Here is a 27044-nt window from a genome sequence, read left to right on the forward strand (position 1 = left end):
TTTTTTTTTTTGACTCAACAATTTTTTTTAAACTTTTTGTTTTTTTCTGAAACGTTCTCGTTATGAGCCTTTTTTGTTCTCGTTAAATGCACTCGACCCAAAATTGGTTTGGCATATCGAAAAGGAGACCAAGGAGGGACTTGGGGGGCGGGCATGGGAGAGGGGAGGAGGCCCAAATGGACACAAGAGAAATTGAGGGTGAAAGAAGAGGTACACAGAGACAGTGAAAAAGACACAGGGAAAGAGGTGGAGACAGAAAGGAAGGCAAGGGAAACAAAACAAAAAAGGACGAAGATTTCAAAGCAAATGAATTCAGGAGCCCAAGGAAGAGAGGAGGAGAGGAAACCGAGACCCTTCCTTCTCTTTACCATCCCAGCGGGGGTGGGGTGTCAAGGCACCGGGTCTGGTTGGGGTGAGGGGACACCTGGGCTCTTGGGGGTGCCTTTGCACTTGACTGCAGTGGTGTCCAACCCCACCAGGGGGCCCTGCCCTGCAGCTCTGAGGCCTGGGGATCCACCTTGGTGATGTGGGCTGGAATGGGAACCCAGGGACCCACCACACCCTCTCCCCCCTTGATTGTCCGGATCTGGAGAGATAGAGGAGGGCTGGTCAGGGGAGAGAAAGCGGATTCTTTGCACGCCTCTCTGCCCCCCCCCCCCCCACCCCCAGGGACTCTCCCCGAGCCTGTGCTCCAGCCCGCTTACTGGTGGCAGAGGCGGCCTCTGGCTCCAGCGGACGGATGCCTGGCCAACTCCCCCACTGTGTCTCCTCTCTTGCCAGCTCTTCGCCGGCCTCTAGCTGCCCCTTCCTACAGTGGAGTTGCTGGCCTAGTGAGACCAGGAAGGCCACAGAGCTGTCTGGGCAAGACTGGCCCTATCCTTCTCTTCCCCATCCAGACTTACCCATGTTCTTCTGCTGAAGGAGGTTAAGCCTTCCTCCCCGAAAAAGCCAAATACGGAACCCAAACCTGCCTTCTCCCCACACCTGTCTCCCTCCATGGGACAAACCACCATCTTTGGTCTGACCCCTTCTCCCCTAGCTGATGGGGACACACCAACCTCAGCTCCCCGGGAGAAAGGAGGGACTTTCTAGCAGCGAAAAGGGTTCCTCCAGCCACCTACCTGTCCCTTTCTCCCAGTTCCTCCATAGAGCCTCCCCCCCATAACCCAAAGAAATTTATGGCAGCAGCAGGCTGAGACCCGAAGATGTTTGAAAACTCATGGCACTTGTGAGAAAAGAGGGAGGGGCAAAAGAGACAAGAAGGGGTCAGAGTAGAGGTGGAGGGCCACCCCTGGGAGAATGGCAATGACAGGTCTGGGCTAGTGTGGCAATGGGACTACCCTACCCTCAGAGTTGGGGCGGGGTAGGGGGAAGCCAGTGTGAGAGGCTGCAGAGGAGGGTGCTGGAAGAGGTACTTGGGAGACAGCCCCGGCCTGAAGCTTCCAGAGTCTACAGGTTTAGGGTGGAGCCCCAGTATCTGGCTTTGCCTCCCCTGCAGGGGGGTGGAGGGTGGGCAAGGTGGTCTCTCACCCTTGCATACTACCCCCCCCACCTGCCCCAAGAGAGAAGACAGCTTCACCACTCCTAGCCTCCTGGTCACACCCACCACTTGCTGCCTTCACTTTCCTTCCCCCATCACCCTCTCTAGGTGGGACATCAGTCCCTTTTCCCTCGGCCCAGAGTCCCAGAAGCAATATACAAGAAGCGGGAACTCAAAGGGACAGCGCAGCCATCTTGGCAAAAGCATCTTTGGGTGTGAGGGTGCCTCCCCTGGGCCTGTGGGGAGGGGAGGGGGGAGACAGGCCCCTGTCCCGGGGCAGGCAGTGAGGTACACACCCCAGGAGGGCTGACTGATGCCAGGGACAGGCGGAGCAGGGAAAGAGGCGACAGAAACGGTGCCGGGAAGGAAACAGGTTCTTTGTTTCGCTGTTGCTTCTAGATTTTGTTTTCTGTCTCTGGATTGTAAAAAGCTGCTCTGGCGGCCCGCCCACCCCGGCTGGGGATGCACACATACACGGAGAAGTCCTGGCTGCCAGGGCCCGGTGGCGCCACTCTGCTCCGGAGAAAGCCCCGGGCTGGCTGGGCCACAGGCTCCCGGTGGCTTCAAGTGATGAGATTTTCTTTCCTTATTTTTTTCTTTTTTTTTTCTTTTCCATTTCGTTGAAATATTTACAGCAATGGGGGAGGAGGAGGAGAGAGGAAGGGGTAAGATGGCCCCCTAGGGAAAGATCCAAGCCCAGGACCCACTCCCCAGGGAGATCCAGACCCAAAATCTGCTCCCCAGATAGCCGAGCCCACAGGACTGGGAACTACCCAAATATGGCCACCCCTGTGGGCTGGGGGCCCTGCGGGGAGTTGTGCTTCATCAGGAGTCACCCCAAGGGAGGGGGTCACTGGGTGCACTTGAGGAGGCTGATGGGCAGGCTTGCTGGGGAGGCAAGGATGAAGAGCAGAGGGAAGGAGCTTCAGAGAAAGTTCCACCTTTAAACCAGCAGCCACACCACCCATTCCTCTTGCCCTGGGGCCTTCTCTTGGGCCAGAGGCCCCAGTCTCTGAGGAGCAGGGAACTGTAGTGCAGGAGGAACCTGTCTGCTCCCGCTGCTCCTTCCTGGTGCAGCTGGCAGCATTTCCGGCTGCAGAGAGAGGAGCAGCCGACAGGTTCCCTGCAGCAGGGCCCTTGGCCCAAGGAAACCAAAGCCCTCGTTTCCCTCTGGGGGGTAGGAAGGTAGGGGAGCCGGGGAAGTACAGAGTGGGCTGCACCCATCCAATTTCTCCTTCCTCCTCTCTTGGGGACCTCTTGGCTCCTCCTCACTGCACTTCCCCCAACTCGAGCTGGTGCAAGTGGCTGGTAGGAAGCCCTGTCCGTGAACCCTGCACCACAGGGCCCCACGGCAGAGCTCCTGAGGGGCCTAGAGGGCCCACAGCCGACAGGTACCTGGAGAGAGTGGCCCACCAGCCATTGCCTCCATGAGTCTCCCTCTCCCACCAGAGCCCCACCCAGGGTTCCCTCCCTGGCCTGAGCCACCAGCCCCTGGTCCGTGAGGTCCCTCAGAGACTGGTGACCAGCTGCATCTGCCCGTCCCCGTCGGGCCCCGGCCCCTCGAGGCCTGGGGCTGCCAGGTAGCCCTCGTGGCTGGGCCGCCGCACCTGGTAGTAGCCCTGCAGGGGGTTCCGGGCCACCAGGGCTGGTGGGCGCGAGGTGTAGTAGATTTCAGGGGGGCCGGGGGGCGCAGGCGGGGGTGGGGGCAGGGCCTCACTGGGCCCCTCGGGGCTGCTGTCCGGGTAGGAGGGCGAGTCCCGCAGGTTGGCCCCGCTGGCATAGAGGGAGTCCCGGCCAGGAGGGGAGGACAGGGGCCGGCTGGTGGCCCCGTCCTCCGCAGTGCAGCTCTCCGACTCCTCCAGGTCGCTCTGGTACAGCACCGACTGGGCCCGGGGCAGCAGCAGCGGCTCCTCCAGGGCCTTGTAGAGAAGTTCGATCTCCGCCCGGTCCGCACCCCCGGGCCCGCCCGCTTCTTCCTCGCCGCCCCCGCCCGGCACGGGCGGCACGGGGGGTTCGGGCGGTGGGGGGCCCTTGGCCCCACCGCCGCCCCGCAGGTTGTTGTGCACCAGCTCCGAGATGATCATCTTCTCGAAGGCAGCAGCGTCGGCCAGGTTCCGGCCGCGGGGTGGCTCGGAGGCCCCGTCCCCGGGAGGGAAATCCCCACTTCGCAAGGAATAACTGTTGTTGAAGTTGCCATTGAGGGGCAGTGTGTCCATGCCACAGGCTTCCCGGCCTCCCAGAGGGTGCTCTGCAGGCAAGAGGGGGCCGGCTTAGGGAGGAGGGTGGGCAGGGGCCGGGGCAGGGGCCTGCTTCCGCCTGGGCTGAGATCTCCCATTCCCAGTCTTCCTCACTGGCAGTGGGGACACCAGCCCAGCAGCAGGTTTGGGGAAGGGGGTGAGAACCAGTTCCCTCGAGGTCCCCTCCCAGTTAAGAGACTATGCGAAGAGTCCTATGTGACCAGTTCTACTTCCTGTGCTCTGACCCTTATCACCTTCGCTGCCTACCTGAGCGCCAAACATAACCCCCTCGGGCTGTATAAGTGGGAGGCTTGGGGGCCACCCCGAGTTCCCCTCCCCGAGTGAGCTCATCCCAGAAGGCCACTCTCACGTTTTCCTCCCAGCTTCAGAAATGTTACCAGAGAAGTCACACTTACTGGGTTCCCGGTAGCTCCCTGCAGGTGCCAGCCAGGAGAGAAGAGAGAGAAGGTGAGAGGGTGCTTGGGAAGTCAAGCCCAGGCTCCAGCTCAGGAAGCACTAGGATGCCCCATGCTGAGACCCTTGGGTGCAGACCCCACCCTCCCCGACCTGGGCTGTGGACCTCTTCCTGTACCAGAGTGCTCTCACCTGGGGAGTTGAAGACAGGGGGCGAAGAGGGATTGAAGCCCACTGACTCAGCAATAAGGGTGTTGTAGGGGCTGGTGCCCCCGCGGGGCTGTAGCACGGGGTTGGTCAGCAGGTGGTTCCCCATGGTACCTGTCCAGGACGTCAGAGGTCACAAGGTGGCCCAGAGACACTGGTCCAGGGATCTTGAGGGATAAAGTGAAGGGCGAGGGAGGTCTCACCTCTGTTCAGGGTGGGGGTGCTGTTGATGTCGCCTGCCATGAAGGAGGACTCCGTCTGTTTCCTCACGGTGTCGTTCCACATCCGCCGGATTCGGCTCTGGGGACACAGCCCGGATGTGAGGGGGCCCCCTGGGCCACCCACCCTCCAGGATCTTTGGGAGATCACTGCCCTGATGGGCACCACCGTGGGCCCGGGCTGAGCGCTGCCCTGCCTCTCGGGCTTGTGGGTGTAGCACTCAGCCCCAGGGAGCCCTGCCCGGTGCCCCGGCCCCGCCTGATACCTGGGTCCCCGTGTAGTAGCGGGTGTTGCTCCGCATGGCTGAGGTCTTGAGTGAGCCGTGAGCGCCCCCGGGTGGGGAGCGGATGCAGCAGTAGGAGTGGCGCAGGCACTTGCTGTACTCCTTGTGCACCTGGGTGGGGGGAGCACAGGCAGCTGGCACCGGGCGCCCCTGCTAGCCTCCCAGCCCTGTCTCCTGTCCCGCTGCAGCCGGCCGGCCGCTCAGGCCCGACCTCCTTGTCCACTGATGGTTTCGATTCCGTTCATTCAGCATGTCTTTAACGAGCACATGCTAGGTGCCAGGTGCAGTTTAGGCCACAGGGATGGTACAGAGCAAGTCAGACACCCAGCGCCACCTCTGAGAGCCAGTACCGTGGTCGCCGGAGACCGACGCAGATGCAAACCTCAACACGTTAGGTGGGATGTGAGGTGGCATTAGGTGCTGTACAGACAACACTGGCCGGGAAGGGGGTCAGGCGGTGCTGGGGGGTTGGGGGTGTTTTAGGGGGGTCTGTGGTTTCACAGAGATCAGGGAAAGCCTCACTGAGGGGACCTCTCAGCCAAGACCTTAAAGGAATAAGGCAGCAGACCTCGTGGGTACGTGGGGAGGAGCAGGGACAAGCCCTGAGGGGGTCCACGTCTGGGTGTTGGAGAGAAAGCCAGACGGGAGGAAGAGAAGGGAGGCCGGGTAGGCACGTGTGAGCCTGCGGCTCCTGTAAGGGTGTCGCTGTCACTGTGTCGGCATCTGGGGATGCCAGAGGGTCACACTGTCCCCGTGCGTCGGATGCAGGCCACAGGGCAGGGCAGGTGGAGTCTTGCAGCCAGGGCTCCTGTGACCACGGCTTCCTCCATGCCCCACTTCAGCCGCACCCACTTCGCTGTCCGACCGGGGCTCCCTACAACCACTGTGGTCCAGGCTTCCCGCTTTTCGGCTACAGCTTACTGCCGGTCACCCTCCCCGCACTCCTCTGCTGCTGGAGCTCCTTTGTACATGCATCTGTTCGTGGTCCAGATGCTCACATATCGGAGAAGGAAACTGTTACCCCAAACTCACAGGTCGTCTCCCGTTGAAGTAGAAGTGTTCTGTCTGGGTAGAACTCCGTCCTCTCCCTCCTCCACACCTGATTCGTGCCCCCCACGGCAGGGGCGGGGGCTGACCCTCTGTCACAGCTCTTCGCTGTGCTCTCCCAGCTCCCCAGATCCACGCTCCTCTCTTGCTCCCCCCGCGTTGCCGTATCTTACTCTTTCCCAGAACCGTCTCCCCGCCCCCCCCGCATAAATCCTCCCTGCCCACAAGCCTGTGCTCCCCTCACAGCAGACCCGGCGCCACTGTGGGAGGCAGGCACTTGCACCCCTTCCCCGCCCTCACCTTCTTTTGTAAGGCGCAGTGAAAGACAAAGATGAAAACCCCCTGGAAGGCGTTGAAGGTGGTGAAGAGATAGGCCATCACCACCGACTCCTTATTGATGAAGAGCAGCCCGAAAGCCCAGGTGAGGCCCAGCAGGAAGAGCAGCGCGATGGCCCCCAGGGCCCAGGATCTGGGGGCGCAGAGGGGCCGGGTGTCACAGTCCCTGCCGCGCGGCGCTGTGTGCAGAGCCCCACCGAGGCGGCGTGGGCCTGAGGGCGGGGTTCGGGGTTTTGCAGAGGTCAGTTGTTAGCCTTCAGCCTTTGGTCCGTGTTTCCAGACCCTTCAGCTATCTTTTGCTGCCTGTTTCCTTGAAGTGGACTTCCCTTTTGGACTCAGCCTTACCGCAGGCAGCGATGTCCCCAAAGGCACAGGTGAGAGGTGTTAAATCTCATGTTTTGTAATACTCGTTAAGTAGACATATAGCAAACACAATAAAACCCCGCATTTGTCCTTAAAGCCACATCGGGGTACGGAAAGCGAGAACACATTTTAGGAAGCCCTGGGAAAGGCAGGGGCGCTCACTTAATGTTGTCGAGGCGGCTGGAGTCGGGCTTGAGCACAGACGAGCTGCGGATCATCTTGTGCAGCGTCACCATGAGGAACACCAGGTTCACCTGGGTGGGACAAGGGGAGGGGCTGGGTGACACGCGATACTGGGTAGGCTCGGGGTCCCTCCCCCGCAGCGTGAGCTCCTGGCCAAGTGTTAGTCTCAACCCTCCTCCTTCAGGGCCGCCTTAGCTAATGTACCTGCGCTCAGGTGTCTGTTCACTGGTGACAACCGCTAAGGCGGCTCTGCTGCTGGCAGGACGGGCCGAGGCCTGACCCAAGTCACAGCTCCTGGGCGGGCGGGCCCTGGTGCTGGGGCTGTGCAGGCCCGCTATGCTCTCGTCCTCTTGGTGGGCTGCTCAGTTGCAGTGGTTGTCAAACCAGCCCCCTCAAGGCTTGGGGAGAGTGGGGGGTGCTTAGAGGTCAAGGCCAGCTTGCATGAAGGGTCCTGGCGGGTACCAGCTTGCTCCTACTTACCACGATAACAAAGGAGACTGGCCCAATGAAGCTCCAGATGAAGTAATTGTCCACTCGGAGCCAGCAGCTATAAAGGAAGTGGGGCTGGGGTAGACAGAGGCGGGAAAGCCCTCCTCCCCACCCCAGTCCTAGCCCCCAGGGACTCCGCTGGCCTTGGTCTCAGATCTCAGGAGGAGGGAGCCCAGTGCCCTGAGGGGCCTGGTCTGAGGGGCACTGCTGAGCAGAGCCAGGCAGGAGGAAAGCCTAGGGGGTGCGGGGGGCGGGGGCACTCACGCCTTCTCGGTGCCGTAGCTGCGGTAGTCGATGGCGGCCGCGATGCCCACCACCAGCGCCGGGAAGCAGTAGCCACCCAGGTAGTAGTACTTGGTGCGGGAGTACTCGCTCTCAAACACTTCCACCAGTAGCAGGTAGAGGTGCACGCCCTCCAGGCACAGCCAGGAGAAGGCGGCCAGGAAGAAGTAGTGCAGCAAGCCAGCGAAGATGGGGCAGGCGATCTGGGGGCCGCGGGGAGGGGGGCCGCAGGTGAGGAGCTACCGGGACAGTGCCACCTCCCCTCCCCACCCTGCCCCTGAGCCCCAGCCCACCTCATACTGAGTCTTGTCTATCCCCACCAGGAAGAGCAGCTCGGCCAGGAAGAGGTTGATGCACAGGTTCTTGTGGATGGTGTTGCGGTCGGTCTGCAGCCCCCGCAAGAAGCAGAAGGTAGAGATACAGATGGCCAGGCAGACGAGGGAGATCACGATGCCCACCCAGGTGATGACCGACAGCAGCAGCTCGTTGATGCGGCCCTGGTACTGGGGGAGGGGCGGCACTCAGCACCCATGGCCTCGTAGGTGGCCAGGCTCATGCTGGGCTCAGCCAGGGACTAGGGGAGAGCAAGGCCCCAGGTCATGGGAGCCACCAGTGCGGTCCATGTGGCCTTCTGGGCAGCCCCCTCCCGCCCACCCCCCCCACCCCAGGCTAACTGCAGGTGGCACACTCCTTCCTGCTCTGGAAGGCTGTGGAGAGATGACAAAGGGGACCCAGCTTGCTTCTCCAGAGGGCCTTGGGAGAAGGTGGGGGACGGAGGCCAGAAAGAACCAGCCAAATGGCCTCATGCCCCAGGCAAGATTGGTGGTCCCCCTCCTGCCCCCAGGCCCACAAAGCTGGCCTCCCTGCACTGCCCAGGCCGCGCACTACGATGCCATGCAAAGCCAGGCCAGCAGGGGGGCCTGCCCGGAGGGGCGGGGCGCCGGCCAGCTTACGATCTCGTGGTGAGCCATCAGCACAGCAAAGTTGGTGAGGTGGCTGCAGGCACACGTGGTATGGGTCTTGTTGGACTCCACCAGGCGGCAGCCCTGGGTTGACCAGTAGCCCAGCATGGAACGCTCCGAGTAGTTCCAGAAGGAGCAGTTAGCATTGAAGTGGTTCTTGGCCTGTTATGTGGTGGTGGCTGGGCAGTCAGGTCCAGGGAATCCCGTTCCAGCCCCCGCACCCAGCTACCGGGATAGTGACGAGCATGGGAAAAGTGCTCGGGGCTCTAAGTGACCCTCTGGGGCTCAGAACAAAAGGCCCAAGCGAGGTTGGGGGACTGGTGTCCCAGGAAGGGACCGTAACATGTTCTTGGGGTGGGTGAACACAGTGCGGAAGACCTGCAGTCTGGGAATGGAAGGTTGTGGGGCCCCACAGAGGGAGGGGGACGCTCCAGCTCACCTCCAGGTGGGCCACGGTGAAGATGACAGGGTCCATGAGAAAGACACGGCTGGACTCCTTGTTGATGGACGCCGCGATGACCTGTGAGTTCACCACGAGGGAGGCGCCGCCCAGGCCGCCCGCGCCTGCTTCGCCCGCCAGCTTCACTGTGGCATTCTCGGTGGACAGGAAGAGGCCCAGGTTGTTGTAGAGGATGAAGACCACTTTGACCACACCTGGGGGCCAGGGCAGGCTGTCAGGCCTCGGCCAGCACACCCCCAGCCACACTGGCCTCCGGGGCCTCCAAAGCCAGGCTGCAGCCCAGGTGCAGGGGGCTTGGGGAACCCTTTTGTGTACCATTGTTCAGCTGTAAGCAGCTCCAAATGAGGAAACATCCTTGAGGAAACCCCCAGTCTCTGAGCCTTAGTCTCAAATGGGACAGGCCTCCCTGAGCCATGAGTGGACTGCTCTTACACAGGAGTGAGCCCTGCAAACTGCAAAGTTCGTACGCTGCGGGGCTTTGGGGGGGGACCCCACAAACCCCCTGAAATGTTGTGCGAGCTGGAGTGTAGAACAAGCCTGTGTGCTGTTGTGGGTCCCACCCTTTTCTCGGATCCTTCAAAACCAATAAAACCTCAGAACCGACGTTTCTGGCGAGTGAGGCAAGGCCACCAGCCCAGGGCTTGGGCACTGACCGTTGCGGCTGTTCTGCTTGATGGTATTGGCGGAAAGCTGGATGGAGTTCTCGCTTGGGTACTCCTGGGGGAACACCAGCTCCTGTACTTGGCCCTCGGTGTTGAGGACTGTCACCTCCAGGACTGTGGGGACAGGGGAGGGCAAGACAGATGTGGTTGCGGTCCGGCCCAAGACCGGGGCATCCCCTTGAACATGCCCTGGGCGTGACCGCAGCACTCACCCACATTCTGCTTGGCCGCCAGGAAGCGGGCGGGCTCCCTGACATTGTCAGCTAGCAGGAAGGCACCCTCCTCCAGAACATCCAAGAGCATGGTGGCTGTGTGCACCTGCTCTGTGGCATTCATGTCCTTCCAGGACTCCAGAGCCTCTGGCCGCAGCAGGTTGTCCACGGTCTCCACCACAGCCTGTACAGGCGAGGGGGCAGCACTGCGATCCCTCCACATCCTCCAGTTCCTCACGCTGGGCTCCGCACCCCCTTCTCCCAGTCCCCGGCCCCAGTGCTGCCCGGGGCGTGCCCAGACGCCATGAGGGCTTCCTCACCAGCTCTACCTCCCCCTCTGCTCGGCTGAGGCCAGCAGGAGCCCTCTGGGCCTCACCTTGATGTAGTCTTTGCAGGTTCGCTCCCGCTTGTGCATCTGGGGAGAGAGGGCGGTGCTGTCATTTCCCTCACCCCCATGCCGGCACGTCTGGGCCCGGAGAGGTTGCTTTTCTGCAGCTACCACCGCCCCAGGACTGGGCCACCAGCAAGCCCTATTCCTACGGGACCCTCCCAACCCCAAGGACCATCCGGGGCAACTCGGGGGGAAGACCCAATATGCCTAGGATGGGTCCTCTCTGACCACCATGGGTGACAATCCAGCTTAGAGGTCCCAGGCTGGCTCTTGAACACTCAGGGCACCCCCCCCCCCGCCCCTGCCCCCGCTGGCCCTACCACCACGCCCCACCTTGTTGTAGTTCTTGCCAGCGGACTCTCGCTCGATGGGCCGCAAGGCCTGCAGCTGGGCATCCAGGATATCCAGCAGCTGCTCCATCAGCTTCACGGAGGAGGACACGTCACCCGCGTAGATGGAGCCTCGGGTGTGACGGGCCAGCTCGCTGGCGATGTTGGCTGCATTCTCTCCACTCTTGATCTGTGCGGGGTGGGAATAGGGGCCCCCAGCTACCTCAGAGACAGTCTTGCTTCCCACGTGCTCCCTTTTAACATGCCCAGCCTGCTTGGCCCCTCTCCGCCCTCCCCATCCATCTCTGTTCCCTCTGCAGGCCAGGCAGGGGGCCCCACACAGTCCTGGCTCCCAGACTTGCCGGCCTATTTGTCTCCCTAGTTGCTCTACTGCCCCCAGTGCGCCTTGTGCCCAGCCACCCAGGGCCCAGCGTGCAAGCAAATGTGCCAGTCTGGGAGGGGCAGCTGCTGGTGGTACCTTCTGGGCCACCTGGTTGACCCAGGGGGAGGTGCAGTTGCTGAGGTCAGGGCCCCGGGGGTTCCAGAGCCCCAGGGCGGGTAGACACTGGAAGGAGGCAATTCCTGCAGGGACAGACAGGAACAGGGAAGGGAGCCATGGGGAGGGAGAGAAGGAGGGGCCACAGCAGGGAGAAGAGGTAACAGAGGAGGACAAGTAGGTGAAGGAAACATGGAAGACCAGACATGAAGAGGGCCCAACTGTCAAGAGAGGCATTGCTCTGAGGTGAGAGAAGCCACCCCTCACTTCTCAGCTCCCCCTCTTAGCTCCTCTTCCTTCCATCTTTGCCTATCAGAAATGGAACTTTCTAGCAAAGCCCATCTTGGAAGCCCTCCCTCTTTCCCTGAAGCCTCTTCAGACCCTCCTCTTGGAGCACGTGGTCCTTCCCCCCACCCCCCCCCAACTTCAGCTGCTCTCTATACTGCTGCTACTGGCTGTTCGGGGCCCAGGTCACCTCCTGTGGGCTCCCTTCACGGTCTGCCCGGCACTGCAAGAGGGGACAGGGCAGAGGGACTCCCTGAGCTGCTGCTATGCCCTGACAGCATGGCTGCAGAGGTCAGGTGTGATGCCCACCCCCATAAAGGGCATGCTCGGGCATGCGACACAAACAAGAGACTGCACCTGGGCCAAGCTGCATGGCTGACATGTCCCTGATCCCTTCCCCGGCCAGGCCAGGCCACTCCCCAGGCCAGTCATAGTGAGGTGACTGCAGCCTCTATACTCACCTCGGGTCCCCTTGGGGCAGGGCCTCTCGACCAGCATGCCCTGCTGGGTGGCTGGCCACTGGACCCGCCGCACCTCTCTGGGTTCACAGAAGAGCTCTGGGGACACGTGCAGGTTGGGGGCTGGGGGCCGCCGCGTGCTGGGGGCCGGGGCTGTGACTGGAGGCAGGTCAGGTCCCAGCTGGTTGATGGCGCCCACGGGGTGTGTGGTGAGGGGCACTCGGCGGAGCGGGGTGGTGGCTGCAGGCGAGGCCGTGCTGGTGAGGGGTGTGGGTCGGGCTGTGGTGGTTGTGCTGACAGGTGGGGAAGTGGCTGGGCCTGGAAGGGAAGAGGGTATCCAGTCACCTCCGTGCTCGGGGCCCTGCTGTGCTGTGCCCAGGCATGGGTCCCTGGCATTCTAGCATCTTCCCTAAAGTGGGAGGATGTCCTGGTCCCCACTGGGTCTGGGAGAGTCCTCCTGGCCTCTCTCTGCCCCCAAGACCACCGAAAGCATCAAAGAGCAGTACAAATTCACTTGAGTGTCCCCTGAGGTGGGGGAGAGCAGCCCCAGAGTGCAGGCCCGGAAGAGGCTGTCAGGACACAGCCACCTCCCATCTGCAGTCCACTCACTCTGGTCTCTGGGACCTGGCCGCGTCCCTGCGGAGGTCTCTGATCCCCCTTTTGCCAGCGCACCCGGATTAGATCGGGCTCCCTGGAGCCCTGGGGGCTGCTCAGAGCTGGTGGAGGACACTGAGAGGGAAAGGAGACAGCACAGGGACCCTCACCCCAGCCAGCGCTGGTAGCATTACGGACAGCCAGTTTCCACCCAACATTTTGATTGACAAGGGTTCCAGGGCTACAATTGCACAGGCCTCTGGGAAAGGTTGGGGGCAACTTCATGCTTAGGGGTGTATGGCCTAGGTACAGATGCCCCCAGAAGTAAACAACCCCCCCCCACAACCCTCCCAAGTGCTTCTGTTTCTTCATCTTCTGTAAAAAGGGCAGGAGAGCCCAGCCTCATAAACGGTGACAAGTGAACGAGACGCTTAGAGCAGCCTCTTAACCCGTGACCTTGACTTCCCAGCTCTCAGCACGCGGGACCCCGCCTCAGGCACCCAAGGAGGCAGGGCTGAGCGCAGCCCAGCCTACCTGCACTGGGATCCGGCGGCCCGAACTCCAGGCCGTAGCGCACCACAAAGTAGTTGTTCCAGACGTAGAGCTGGTTGTCGCGAGGGTTGTAATCCACGGAGGACACGAACTGGTAGGGGTTGGGGAAGGCCAGGCTCACCGGCTCCTCGCGGTTGGCGTTGGTGTTGAAGGCGTAGTCCACGCGGTTGCCGGCCGCCTCGCTGTCGTCGTCCACGTACACGGAGCGCAGCACGTACAGGACGCCGCACACCATGAAGGCGTTGGACGCCGAGCGCTTGTCGTAGCCGGTCTCCCACGTGCCCTCGAAGCGCAGCGTGTAGGGGTTGAGCTGGCTCACCACCAGGCGCCCGTTGTTGCCCTCGGTGGCGTAGATGACCCACAGCCCGTTCTCGTCCACGGCCAGGTCGATGTCTGTCTTGCCCCCCCAGCGGTAGGGCGAGGTGTCGTGGTAGTTGGCCGTGTTGATGACCGTCTCCCCGCTCTTGATGCGCGTGCGCAGGTCGTACTTGACGATGTTGCGCGTGCGCTCCTTGTTGTAGAAGACGGCGCCGTCGTAGACCACGAAGCCCGTGCCGTCCACGCGGTTGGGCAGGCGGTAGGTGGTGGTGTGGCGCGCGGCCACGTAGTCCTCCCATGAGGCGTACTCGGTCAGCGTGTCCGTGCGGTAGGGGATCCAGGGCATGACGTAGATACGGTCGCCCGCCTGCAGTGGGTCCTTGCACCAGGCGCCAGACTGGTGTTCCGATTCATGCGTGGAGGTGGGCTCCAGCACCTTCTGCAGGGTCCCTGGGCACACGAAGACTGGGCCAGGCGGGTGGGAGGGCGGGGAAGACACCGGGAGAGGAGGAACAGGAGGCGAGGGAGGGGGGAGAGAGAGGCAAGTTGGTCACACGGCCTGGGGCAGCCAGGCTGTCCCCTCCTGCTGCTGCAGTCACGGTTGCTTGGTAGGGCTGGTGAGGGGAAGGGGGTTTCCGGGCTGGGACCCCTACCCTGCCCAGCTGCCCCTCTCCCTGGAGAGGTCAACCCTGGAGGCCATTAAGAGCAGGGTTAGTGTGTGTGTGTGGGGGGGGGTTGCCCCTCTCCTTCCCTGGCTGCTAGAGACCCCACAGGCTGGGGAAAAAGGGTTTGGCAAGAGCCCTCCCAGACTCTTCCTCATGTGCCTTAAGTGGGGGTGGAAAGATCGCCTCGCTGCAGCCACTGGTGGCTTTGAGGTTCCAGGGACTCAGTGCCCTGCTCCTTTACCATTGTCACAGCCCCCCTATGGAAGAGCTATGGGTCGAAGGTCCCATCCTTCACCAACCACACCGGGACAGATTTTTTTTAATTCCTTCTCTCCCCCCAACCCCATCCCCGGCAAAAACTGCAAGGTAATGTGACTTTTTGGTACCCACAGTGGGTGTCAGGAGTGCCCCCCTTTTCCAGGGTGGAGGAGGCCCCCAAGGTCCCTGCTGCAGCCTGTGCCCTACCCCCACACCCAGTACCCACGAAATCAGTAGGTGAGGAAGGGTTTTTGGAAGAGTGCAGCCCCCCCCAATGGTGCCCAGCCCTGCCCCCAGCCGGCAAGGTCTCTCATGGGGTTTGTTCAGCAGCAGACACTGACACTGGTGCACAGGGGTGGGGGGAGTTGGGGCACATGGGAAAGGAGGGGGCTCCCCAGGAGAGTTGGGGAGGGGAAAGGAGAGCTGCGTGGAGGGAAGAGAGACAAGGTTGGGGGGGCCTCGGCGAGGTCCTGGCTCCAAGGGACCACTGGAGCACGCTGGAGACCACCTGGGAAGAAAGGGTTAGTGCTGGCGAGGAGAGAGGGGTGAGCAGAGAATTCACTCCAAGGCCCAGGCCCGACTGAGGGTCCCTCAGGGGGGCAGTCCCAGGTCCAGCTCAGAGGGGGCAAGGGAGGGAACCAGGAGCTAGGATAAAGACCCAGCCCGCCCCAGCCAGGCCCCCCCGCCTCCCCTGCCCCGGACCCCGATTTACCTGCGACCATCCCCGGCTCGGGAGGAGGGACCAAGGCATCGCTGATGTCAGAAAGGTGGGGGGCCCCGCCCCACCCCCCCATTCCCTGAAAAGGAGGAAAACCTCAACTGCATCTCGTTGGCCGCCGCTGGCCTGCCCGCCCTTGCCCCGTCACACCCCGGTGCCACCTACTCCTAAGCCTCCCCTCACCGACCCAGCAGGAGTCTGGACTCAGGAGTGGGGGTGTCCAGACGCCCTTCCCTCTAGGATGGCAGGGCCTCCCTCTCACCTCCCTGCTGGCTGAACCCACACACAGGCCAGGGTGAGGGTTTGCAGTGAATTCTCTGCTCCTGCTTGGCCTGTCACCAAAGCAGCTGGCCCCAGGGGGAACAGGAGGGCTGGGACCAGGTGCGGGCGTGGGGGGGTGGCCCCCGTGGCAAGAGGGTTGTGGACAGGCACCACTCCTCACTCCCCCACGTCCAGCCTCACTCTTTGCCAGGCTTGCGTTGGGGGGGGGGGGAATGGATAGCCAGCCCTCCCTTCACAGCATCAGGGACAGCTGGGCCCAGGGGTCCCCAGGCACAAAGCAGCCAGGGGCACACCCTATTTTAGGAGGGGGAGGGGAGCCTGGGACACAGAAGTGAGCAGGAACCAGAGAGGTCCTGGCTCGCGTCCCAGGGCTCCGCCATCTCCCGGTTCCCAGTGCCCGGAGGGGTTGGCCTGTACCCTGTGCCCATCACACCTGGCCTCCATCTTTTCCCTCTGTGCCCAGGTCTCGCTTCTCCCCAGCCCAGGGCCCCTGCAGGCTCTGCAGCCCCTGAGCAGACGTGTCTGTGTGTGTGAGGGGGCGCTGGGAGGCCTCAGAGCCTGACCTGGTCGGAAGGGTGTGGAGGAGGAAAACGTGGTTAGAGGTTACCCTGGGGAAGGGGGAGAAGATGAGGAAGGGTCTGCCTGGGGCCTCTGACGGCAAGGACCCCTCCCCAGCACCAAGCTCCCAACACCTCCTCTTCCCTCCCCCCTCCCCCTCGGAAGAGAAAAGATCCAGGGCTGCAGGATCCAAACCACCACCGGGCCTGTAAGAAGAGTGTCTGGTGCTGGGTGCGAGAGACTCAGGGTGAGAGAGAGGGAGAGAGAGGGAGCGAGAGGGAGCGAGTGGCGGGGCAGTGAGGGGCGGGGCCTGGGCTGGGTGCCCAGGCCTCTGAGATGGGGAGGGCAGGGGGAGGGGAGCAGCTCGGAGGGACCCCGCCCCACCTTCCCCGAAGGGATGCTCCACAGACCACCGTAATTTCAAGGCAAAAAGCAACCCTGAAAGGATGGCAAACCTGTGGCCAACCTCAAAGCTGTCAGTCTCCCCTAAAATTCAGAGGAGCGCTGGACCATCTCCAACATCCCAGCCATCCTCAAAAATTCTTTGGCTGTAGTGGCCCCGCCTCCAAACGCCAGAGAGCTGCACCCCACCATGGAGTTTCCCCCTTCTCCTGCTGAAGGCTAGCCCTGCAAGAAATTACGGTGCTCGCGGAAGCCCCCAGACCAGGCCCGTACCCCCCAGCCCTCCTCTCCCTGGTCCTCTAACCAAAACAGCCCAGAAGGAACCCTGACTGCAGCTTCGCAAGTGTTCCAGAACCAGAGAAAACGTTCCCCCACCCCGCGCTCCCCCCACAGTGAGCCCCCCGCCCCCCCCCCCAATTTGGCAGACTGCCCTCCCAGGGCTGGGGACAGCTCATAACCCTCCCCCAGGGCTGGGCCCCTGGCTGGGCAAGGATGGGGTTGGGGGCGGGGGAAACTGGTGCTCCGTGCTCCAAAACAGCTCTGGGCCTTGGAAACGCCAAACCAGAAGGAACTTATGCCACCAGGAGCCCAAGAGATAGAAGGAATCTGCTCCCCAAAAGGAAAACAAAGGTGTCCCCGTGTCCCACCACCCCTGAGCCAGACACGTGTTACAAAAGTTGGGGCAGGAAGAAAAGGAGAAAGACGGCTCACCCTCACCCGGTGCGCTCTGCCCCCAGTTGGGAGCCCGAGAAGGGAGTCCCTCCCTCCCCTCCCGCCCTGGATGCTTACACACTTCTCCTGAAGGAGGCAAAATAAGTATGAGAGAAGGCCAGGTCCCCCCTGCAAGGGCTGGGACGAGGGAGGAGGGACAGGGAGAGACAGAAAGAGAAAAAGAGGCAGAGAGAGAGAGAGAAACGGAAGGTCCTGCCCGTGCTCAGAGAGGAGCTTCCTCAGGTGTCTGGAGGGTGGAGTTGCCCGTGGTGGCACCAGGGCTGGCCCCACCGGGAGGACACCCGGGGTGGGGGACACCAACTGGACCAAGTTGGGGTGGGGAGAAGAAGGGGCTGAGAGGGGAGGGCGGGTCACATAAGTATGGTACAGGTAAGAACAAAGTGTGAGTTAGGGGTTAGCATTGGTAACAGTGCGTTTACCTTTCTGCTCCACTTCTACTTTAAGCATCGGAAGAGAGAGAGAAAACAAATTGAAAAAAAATGTGCAAGAAAAAAAAGAGAAAAAAAAGATTAAATTGCTTTCGTTTCTTATCTGGCAACATGCCCCCTTTTCCTTTCTTTCCTCATCCTGGTTCCCCAACCCCGAAACGTAGCATCAGCTCAGCCCCCGCCCCCAAGTCCCCTCCTCTGGGGAGGATGTCGGGGGAGACAGTCACAGGGAGGGGGAGACACGGGGGGGGGTGTACAAACAGGCAGGTGGACAGAGCCCTCCGATGGGTGGGAGCACCCTCAGTGCAGGGGGTGGTAGCTTCAGCTGGAAGGTGGGCTCTGGTTAGGGGAGCACCAGGGGCGAGGGGCGGAAGAGCCTCACGGACCTCCTCGCACCCGCCTGCTGCCCCTTCTGCGAGAATCAGGGGGGCGGGGGGGGGGGGCTCAGTGCCTCCAGGGGCCTGGGCGCCCCCCCAGCTGAGAGAGCATGCTGAGCTCCTTCCCTTTCTGTGCTGGCCCCGCTAGAGTCCAGCTGAGCTCCCCCCGAGCCCTCGAGACCCAGAAGAAGCCAACACAGAGAGAGAGGGTGCTAGAGTGGGACACAGAATGACGGAGAGGCAGACAGGCAGAGCCCCTGGGCCTCAGAGAGCCGGGTTGGGGAGACAGAGGCGGAGAAGGAAGGTGGGGGGACATCACAGACAGCAGGTGGGGGCACAGACACGCTCCCACGCTCCCCCGGGGCAAGCCTGTGGCTCCGATTGCCCAGCACCCCCCTCCCCGGGGGGCCCCAGAGCCAGGAGCTCCCTGTCTGCTGCCCGGTGGGCGGGCGCACCTAGGGGAGGAAGGGGGCGTGGTTAGAATGTGCTCAGCTGCAAGGCAAATCCAGCGTTAGTCGGGCCTGTCTGGGGGGGGTGTGTGCGCGTGTGCGTGGGGGGAGTCCCACACACTCACCGTCTCCTCCCCACGGTGGGCCCCTGCACCCACCCCCGACTCGCCCGCACCAGCACTGGGGTCACCCCAGCCCCTGAAGCCCAGGGCAAGATGGCTGCCCAGGCGGCTCCAGTGTCCCCCGCCCCTCGGGAACTTGCGACTAGGGCCTCCCTCTCCTGCCACCTCTCTTGAGGCACAAGCAGGGAGTCCCGCAGGGGAGCGATTGGCTTCCTTCCCAGCGCCTTACCCAGGGCCTGGCACGCAGGCAGTGCTCAGCGGGACAGGCGAGCGCCCCGCCTTCTCGCTCTCCGGCCTAGCTTCCCTCACCCTGCCAGCTCATCCCCCTTCTTCTGGGACCAAAGGCTGCACCCCCACGCCCCTGGGTTCTGCCTGTCGAGGGCACACATGGCCCCACTGTGTCCCACACACATTCACTGGGTGTCTGGTCTCCCCCAGGGCTCAGGCTAACCCTCTCCACCAGACTGCCCATCCCCGGGGCCATCCCGGTCTCTGTGGGTCATGCCCACCCCCCCCCCCCGCCCACCTTTGCGGGGGAGGCGGTCAGCTTCAGGAGGTCCCTAGGCCTCTTTCCTCCCTACACCCCGTAACTTTTTTCCTGCTTCTTTACCACGTGGCATCCACTTGGATCAGGGGATTTTTTTCCTGCCCTTTACCTCACCTAACTCAGGAGGAGTTGTGTTAGCGGTTAGTTTTGATTATCAACAGCCATGGTATCAACTGGTAAAACCACCACGAGGAGTCATAGCAAAAGCAATGACTGCTGAGTATCTAGCGCTTCCTAAGTGACTAAGTGCCAGGAACCATGCTCAGTACTTCCCAGGTAGTCTATCAAGAGCCCGGTCTATAGATGGGGAAACTGAGGCTCAGTGACGTGAAATCACACAACAGAGACCACCAAGCAGCTGGCAAAAGTGGGCGCCGTTTCTTGGACACCCAATGGCGTGGGGCACATGAGGTGCCTTGCCCACTTTCTCTCTACTGCTGGCCATGTCCCTGGGAAGGGGGTCCCCTCCCGCCATCACGGATGAAGATGCAGGCTAAGCTGGCTTGGAAGGGCACCGGTACCCTTGCTGAGCACATCCTGAGCCAGGCTCGGGTCTGGGCGCTGGGGGGTGAAGTCGAAGCCTCTGCCCTGGGGGAGGTCACGGCGGCACCTGCCTCAGGAGCCAGCTCTGCGCAGCCTCGGGCCAGGCGCTTCGCGCCCACGGTCTCCTGGACTCTCGCCTCCTTTGGCAGCAGCTCAGAGAAGTTAAGTCATTTGCTCATGTTTCAGAGTCGGAAAAACCCAAGAACCAGGCCAAGCCTCGAACCCAGCCTGATTTCCCTGCTGTGCTGTGCTCCCAGCCTCCTGCCTTCCTTCCCTGCTGCCCCAGCCACGGGGGCGGGTAGGCAGTGTCCCCAGTGCTGTGGGGAGGCTTCAAAGATCAGATGGGCGTCCCCCTCGGGTGGCGGCTGGAGGCCTCCGTTGCTGAAAGGAAAGGGTGAGGAGTAAAAGGTTATGGAAGCACAGAGGTGATCCTGTTTTCCCCAGCACGCACGTCATCACCTGCGAGGAGAAATCAAAGGTTGAGGGGGTCGGGTGGGAGGGCAGAGGAGGGAGAGTCACAGGGCCTCCGGCTCCCCTGCCCCATCCCCCACTCTCAGACATCCTGGTGGCCCTGCCTCCTCCCCCATCTGCCCCGGAGGCCCTACCTCCAGGTTGGCTACATGAAGCTGGCAGGGAGAGGAGGGGAATGGATGATGGGGAGAAGGGAAGGGAGAAGGAGGGAGGAAAGAAGGGCCATGTTAAGAGCAGAGTGCTGAGGAGGAGAGACCCTGTCTTTGTTTGCTCCCTTCAGCCAGATGCAAGAAAAGCCAGGCCCCTGGCTCCCCAGATCGCCCTCCTCAGGCTTCCTGGGGGCCGCCCTAGTCCAACATGGCAGCACTTCCCTTGCAGACAGGAAGTGCTACCATGGTAATGGACAAACTAACCAAGACATAGGTTTCTGAGGAAGATGCCCCTGGTCCTTCAAACCAGGCCTGCCACCAGGCCTCAGGTGGTGGTCTGCCTCTCTGTGGGTCTGAAGTCCGGCTTCCAGGACTGGGAAGGGGCAGGACTAGGAGCAAGTGAGAGGCGAGGGCGTTGAGAGAGGAAATGGAGTGAGGGGGAAGAGCAGGCGTGTAAGGGGCAGTCAGGAAAGGAAGTCATGTGAGAGGAGGCAGGAGGCAGGGAGGCCGGAGGGCAGCCAAGGCCCAGGCCCAGGGAGGAGGAGACAGACAAGTGCACCAAGCAGAGTTCTGGCCTTGAAGTGTGTAAGGAGGGGGCACATGAAGGAGCAGGGCCAGCGGCCGGAGTACCAAGATTTGGAGAAGGTGCCCTGGGGCTAGGGTACAGCTGGTGGGGGGTGGGGCAGGTACTGAGTGTGGACAGAGGGGTCAGGGGAAGACACTGCGTGAGGGAGGGAGCAGGCAGGCCCGGTTGTCCCCCATGTAGCTGGCCCCGACTTGGCCGTGTGTTTGTGTGTGTGTGTGTGTGTGTGTGTGTGTGTGTCAAGGTGTCTCCTCCTCGCTCGCCCCTGGGAGGGGAAGGGCCCGTGTCCGAACGAGGAACAAGATGACTCACTGTAGGGGACACAGTCGTACTGCACCTCCAGGTACTTGTAGGTCCCAGGACAGGGGTCGGGAAAGGCGTCAGAGCCGGCAACCACCACGCACTGGGTGCGGTTGTTACACCTGAGAGAAGAGACAAGGAGCTGGGAAAACACAGGCCTGGAATCGGGGAGGGGGTTCTAGGGCCAGGAGAGGAATGAGCACCCCCAAACCGAGAAGGAGCTGTGGCGACCAGGGCCAGCGGCCTCGTGGGGCCCCCCACGTCCCGTTTCCTGCGCGCACTCTCTTCCCCACACCCGGGTTTCTTCTGCTCTCAGCCTCGGGGCTGGGCTGGAGCTGCGCCCCATAAACTGCTTCCCCCACTGCCCTTCACCACCTTCATCCCATTGGGGTGTCACTCCTGCCATCACGTCTGACCGCACGCCGTGAGGCCGCACGCACGAGCACAAGCTGGTGTCTCTGCAAACGCGCTAACGAGACACCCCCGGGGCCTGTGTCCACCTCAGGCCCGAGCGCACCTCACCCTCCGGACAGCGCCGCTGTGACCATCCGCATTAGGACACGGGCAGGCTCCACACCTTGGCGGCAACCATTCTCGGTGCCCCAAGGGGACTCGGAGTCCCCACCAACTGCCCGGGAGCCTGGCCAGCACGTAAAGGGACTACCCAACGACAAAATGATGCTTCTCCTCTGCTGTCTCTCCAGCCAAGGTCTCTGTTCCCTAGAGCCGGCCAGGGCTCGGCGGGGCAGCGCATGAACTAATGAGGATCTGCTCATGCGCACCCACTGCATCCCCCCTGTTTAAAAACCAGAGCACTGGCCTAAGAAGGTTAAGGACAGAGTTACCCAGCACCCAGCAACTGCATCCCCTAAGACCCCGAACACAGGTGCTCAAACCACTTGTATGTGGATGTTCCCAGCAGCACCACTGACCAAGAGCCAAGATGTGGGGACAGCCTGAATGTCCCCTGACGGATGAAGGGATGATGAGGGGATGAGCCGAATGTGGTCCCTCCACACGGTGGAATAGCATCGGGCCATAAAAAAAGAAAGAAGGTCTGATGTGTTACAGCGCGGATGGACCCTGAAAACTTCATACTGAGCAAGACAAGTCAGACACCAGAGGCCGTGTTTCACGATTCTATTTCTGTGAAGAGTCCGGAGCAGGCAAATCGCCAGGGGCTGGGGGAGGGGACGGGGGCTGGGCACTGACTGGATGAGGTTGCCCTTTGGGAGGGGGAGGGGGGAGGAAAACGTTCCGGAACTAGATAGAGGTGGTGGTCGCACACCACCATGTGCTATTAAGTAGCACTGAGTTGCTCACTTTAAAATGATGAATGAGGAGCACCTGGGGGCTCAGTCGGTTAGTGTCCGACTTCGGCTCGGGTCATGATCTCACGGTTCGTGGGTTCAAGCCCCATGTCGGGCTCTGTGCTGACCGCTCAGAGCTGGAGCCTGCTTCAGATTATGTATCTCCCTCTCTCTGCTCCTCCCCCACTCGTGCTGTCTCAAAAATAAACAAACTATAAAAAAACCTTTTTTTATGATGAACGGTAGGACATGTGAATTGCACCTCCCTGCCCAGAGGGACAGGGGCCAGGGCTGTAGGTCCTAGCCTCCCCGGCAGCTGGACGTGCTCGGGAGGTGGGAATGCGGCACAGCCCATGCCAAGGCGGGAAGCTGAGTGAGGGGTGCTCGTGCAGGGGTGTCAGAGAGGGAAGGGGGAGGGGGTGCGTGCTGGAGAGGAAAAAGGTGGGACGGAGGGAATGAGGCGGCTCCAGCCTGGCCCACCAGGCTGAGCCACCTGACCACGCCTGTCCCCTGCCCAACTCTCTCTGGAGGCTCTCAGTGACCCTGCCCTCTGACTTATTCTAGAATCCTCTGCCAACATTCAAGAAGCTGCAGAGCTGGCCCCAGCCCTCCTCCCCTTTTTCGGCTCTGCGCTCTGCATCCTGGAGTGACCCTTGTGTTCTCTTGGGCATTTAGCAAAAACTCAGTGAGTGCCTCTATGTGGCCGGGGACGGCAGTGATGGACACAATGTCCTGTCCCTGTGGGGCGAGCAGCCCGGTGAGGGAAGACAACATGAACACGATAGAGGGGAAATATTCTCTTCTATGGAACTGCGGTAGAGGTGAGGGCTAGAAGATAAAGCCGGGAAGGGGCTAAGAAGTGGGGCGGACGCTGTGATTTTAGAGCAGGTGGTTGCCTCACTGAGAGGAGAGCTGGTGAGAAAACCCAGGGAGAAGGGAAGGGAGGAGCCAAGCAGCTGTCCGGGAACAGTGTTCCAGGCAGGGGGAACAGCAGTGCAAAGACCCAGAGGAGGCTGGAGGCAGATGACCCCTGATGTACGTCAGGCGCAGGCAGGGTGACGAGAGCAGAGTGGGGGGTGGGAGGGACCAGCGTGGAGAAAGTGAGGCCCGGGCGGAGGGCACAGGGTCTCGGGGAAGACAGGCTCTCGCTCTGAGCGAGGCAGGTGGGTGCCCTGGCTCAGGCACTGGCAGGCACCCTCTGGCTGCTCGCAGGGGAGGTGGGAACAGACTGTTGCGGGTGAGGCCGGGCAGCCCCAGGGAGCTGGCCATGCGGGGAGCCCGGCTGTGACGTGACGCAAGAGCAAGAGCCGGCCAGCCCTCAGTGGACTTGAGGTGCTGGCAGCTCTACACACCCAGCGCCTTGGCCTGGCATGCCCCTCGCACTCACACCCAGCCTTGCACGCTCAAGCGCTCACTTCCTCTTGCACTCACGTGCACTTGTGTTAACTGTGTTCAGACTCCACCTCCTTGGGGAGGTGACCAGTGGGCTCTCCCCCGCACCTGTGACACCCTGTCCTGCTATTGCTTTCACACTGCAAGACCTCCACCTCCTCCCCCACCGGGCTCGCAGCGGGCTTCTGGGTGCTGGCTGCGAAGACGGGCCGGGCCCTGCTGGCTGTCTGCAGGGCACCGAGCACGTGCTCAGGACACACGTGTGGAACAGACGGAAGGCAGATCAAAGGCGCAGACCGGTGCACGGACCACCCCTGCCCCACCCCAACCAGGAGCCCAGGGGCGGGGCCCCGCACCTCTGAGACATGATCTTGAAGGCGTCGGGCAGGTAGCACTGCACGTTCTCCATCTGGAAGGGGTCGGCGTCGCAGATCTTGTCGTCTGTGCGCCCGTAGTTGGCGTTCTCCACCATGATGACGTCGCTGCCCGGGCACCGCAGCTCGATGGGGTAGCCTTCGCACGCCAGCTCCCGGCGCATCAGCCCGAACGGGAGTCCCGCCCGGCTCAGGCCTGCGGGGAGGGAGGAGGCTGCTGAGGCCGCACCTCCTGCCTGGGCGGGACCCAGGAGCAGGCTCCGGGAACCTCAGTTCTTTCCTCCGCAGGATGGGCTTCCCGGTGTGCCCGTGTGCCGCCTCCGATCAAGTCAGGCTGTCGGCCTGAGGAGCGTCTGGCCAGGGGCCAGGTTGCATGGTCTGCCCCAACTGTTTCGGGTTGAGCTGTGTCCTCCCTCGTCCCTCAGAATGTGACCAAACTTGAAACACAGGTGATGGAGTGAAAACGAACCCCTTGAGGCAGGCCCTGCTCCAGTTAGGACCGGGGTCCTTATGAAAAGGGGAAATTTGGACACAGACATGCACAGAGAGAGGATGGCGTGGAGACACATGGGGAGGACCGCCTGCGGTAAGCCCAGGAGAGAGCTGGGCACAGCTCCCTTGTGGCCCCTACTGACAACTTGATCTTGAACTTGCAGCCTCTAGAAACCTCAGACAACGAAATTCTGCTTTTTAAGCTACCCGGTCTGTGGTGCTTTGTTAGGGCAGGCCTCGCTGATGGGCACACTCATGGCTCTTGGCTGGGGGGGATCGGTGGACCTCCGGAAGGGCTGGTCCCCCACGTCTACGTGACTGAGCCCCAGTAAAAGGCCCTGAACAGCGAGGCTTGGGGGCATGTCCCAGGTTGGCAGTACACCACTCGAGTTGTCCCACAGCACGTGTGACCACGGCGCGGGGAGGGGACGAACCAGGAGCCCGGTTCACAGAACCTGCCCAGACGCTGCCCCATGCATTGCTTCTCGTGGCTGATTCTCTCTGACGCGTTCACTGTAAGAAGCTGTAACCAGGAGCACAGCGGCGTTCTAGAACGCTCTGGTGAGTCATCACGTGTGCGGGTGGTCTTGGGCACTCGCCTCACCTCACACGGCCCCCCGCAAGCGAGAGAAATGGTACGGGAGGAATGTTCGGGGAGACACCACAGCCTGGCTGTGCCGCTTCTCAGCTGCCGGGCCTGAGCCTCTCTCAGTGTGGCCTGGGGACCCAGGGCACCAACACCACGTGGTGGCTGCCCCCACCCCCAGCGGTGATGCCAGGAGCCTGGGACTGGTGTGCCCACCAGCGGCTCCAGTGCACGCCCAGTTTGGACAGCCACTGCTTTAGCCTCCTCAGGCCTCAAGTTCCGACCTGCAAGATCGGCACTGACAGCCTAGAACTGTGCTCCGAGGAACTCCATGCACTAGAGAAGGTTCCTGAAGGAAGCACGGAGCACGGTGCCCTGTGTGGGGAGGGTCTGCGTGACCACGAAAGAACAGGCCCCGGGGAGGCAAGGCTGGCTCACGTCCATCCCCATCCTGTGCCTTGTGAGCCCTGAGGGGGTGTAAATCCCTGGCTGCGGTCCTCACCCAGTAACTGCCCCCCTCTGTGGCCCCAGATCCTTCTCTAAGGAGCCGCTGAGGGCTGCAGCAGGTGCAAGCAGAACGCGGTGAGTCCAAGTGCCACCGCCAGGGGGGGGGGGTCAATGAGGCGGCCAGACTCTGCATGATAGAATGGGCCCAGCGTGGCCCACACCTGCCGGGTGGCCACCTACTCAGGCATTGCGCCTTGCTGGGTGCTGGCAGGAAGCGTGCATGCCCAGGATGGCCCACAGGCCCAACACGGGGACCGTGGCTCATGGGTAAAGAGAAGGACTGCTGCAGAGGCCGGCAGTGCCAAGCAGGCCCCTTTCAGAGACCTGTCCTTTCACTGTTGGTGGGTGGCCCGAGGGGGATGGCAGTGAGGCCCCTGGGGTTTTTTGGGGTGAGTTGAGTCTCACTCGGGGAAAAGTATTCCATGTGCTCCTCCAGCACCATCTGCTTCCACAGCTAATTTTAGTCCTTCCCAGGCCGGGAGGGAGGCCGGGGGTGGAGGCTGGCTCCAATGGGTCTGGGGGTGGGAGCGGCCCCTCCCGGCCCAGCTGCGGCTGTGGGGCAGGACCCGGATGGGCAGAGGATGTGGGCACCAGCAGAGCAGAGGGGGCCAGCTAGCCGGAGCAGTGCCAAGGCCCTGGGGCCCGGCTGAATAGCACCCCCTCCACCTGTGTGACTTTCTGGAGTGCTGGGTTCCATGAGGGGCTGCTGGGGAGCGGAGTCTGCCAGCAGTGCCCTCCAGACAGGGCTGAGGGGTGCGGCTGGGGGCAGGCCCCTTCTCTCCGCCTCTCCTCTTGCCCTGCCCTTGCCCCTGCCTAGGCCTGCCATGGGGGCCATAATTGAGTAATTGGTGAAGGTGGGTGGGCGGGCTCGGGGCACTAATTGTTGCATGTGCAGGATCCTGGGGCCGGCACAGGGCCGAGCTGGGTAATTAGTTGTTTTTAAATAAACGTCAGCGGGCATGCTTTAATTAAGCCTTCTTCCCAGCGAGAGCCTCAGAGATGTAATCACAGAGAAAGCCACACACACAAGACAGAGGAGTATCAGCTCACCAGGAAGGCCTGTCCTGGTCCCAGGAGGCCACAGCCCATGTCCCGGGCTCTAGGACCCCTGGCTGTCCTGGGCCATAGGGGCGAGGGACTGGGCTGGGGAGCCTCAGTGGTGCCAGGGAGCGCAATTACCAAGTCTTCCTCTGGCTTCGCTCCACCAAGGTCTGGGGCCAGGTGGGGGCCGCGGTCGGAAGGTGCCGCACCGCGTCCTGTGCCACCCAGCTGCGTTCTGTAGGCGCAGCCCCTCCCCAGCCCCAGTGGCACCTACCTTGGGTGGCCGAGGTGACCAGGACGGCAGTGATGCAGAGGCTCCAGAGCACTGCGGCCAGGCGGGCCATGGCGGCAGCCGGTGGCGGGTCCGGGGCGCTCAGTGTTCTGTGCAGGGGGCCTTGCCCCGCATCAGCAGGTGGGCACCACGGCCTGGCCCACCGGC

General features: G+C 62.2%; 1 protein-coding gene and 1 long non-coding RNA gene across 5 annotated transcripts; one reads left to right on the plus strand and one right to left on the minus strand.

Annotated features, from left to right (window-relative positions):
• On the minus strand, nucleotides 1–27044 carry ADGRL1 (adhesion G protein-coupled receptor L1). Of its 4 annotated transcripts, none has more exons than XM_029917542.1 (23): nucleotides 26880–27044; nucleotides 23962–24175; nucleotides 20916–21025; nucleotides 17354–17368; nucleotides 12984–13784; nucleotides 11859–12173; nucleotides 11095–11198; nucleotides 10621–10806; nucleotides 10273–10311; nucleotides 9897–10080; nucleotides 9676–9798; nucleotides 9002–9216; nucleotides 8554–8724; nucleotides 7894–8103; nucleotides 7583–7803; nucleotides 7310–7376; nucleotides 6809–6900; nucleotides 6248–6416; nucleotides 4883–5011; nucleotides 4602–4698; nucleotides 4384–4512; nucleotides 4194–4211; nucleotides 1–3788 (listed from the first exon to the last, which is right to left on the minus strand). In XM_029917542.1, the coding sequence occupies exons 1-23, from the start codon at nucleotides 26947–26949 to the stop codon at nucleotides 3049–3051; spliced, it is 4419 nt and encodes a 1472-aa protein (XP_029773402.1). In that variant the 5' UTR covers nucleotides 26950–27044; the 3' UTR covers nucleotides 1–3048. The 4 variants fall into 4 exon arrangements, with proteins under 4 accessions (XP_029773402.1, XP_029773401.1, XP_029773403.1 ...); XM_029917541.1 differs by having other exon boundaries at nucleotides 17354–17371; XM_029917543.1 differs by lacking the exon at nucleotides 17354–17368.
• Nucleotides 5414–9625, plus strand: LOC115274142. The gene is made up of 3 exons (XR_003901109.1): nucleotides 5414–6368; nucleotides 6564–6657; nucleotides 7924–9625. It is a non-coding gene; the product is annotated as an uncharacterized LOC115274142 (long non-coding RNA).

This window comes from Suricata suricatta, chromosome 12 (assembly GCF_006229205.1).
Source record: "Suricata suricatta isolate VVHF042 chromosome 12, meerkat_22Aug2017_6uvM2_HiC, whole genome shotgun sequence".
Classification (NCBI taxonomy): domain Eukaryota; kingdom Metazoa; phylum Chordata; class Mammalia; order Carnivora; family Herpestidae; genus Suricata; species Suricata suricatta.

Bases quoted from the DNA above. Each gene is read 5' to 3' on its own strand.
- ADGRL1 (XM_029917541.1), bottom strand. From the start codon at position 26,949: ATGGCCCGCCTGGCCGCAGTGCTCTGGAGCCTCTGCATCACTGCCGTC. The intron at 12,174-12,983 runs GTAGGCTGGGCT...CTTCCCTTCCAG, and splicing joins GCCGCCGGATCCCAGTGCAG to GCCCAGCCACTTCCCCACCT. The intron at 7,804-7,893 runs GTGGGCTGGGGC...CGCGGCCCCCAG, and splicing joins TAGACAAGACTCAGTATGAG to ATCGCCTGCCCCATCTTCGC.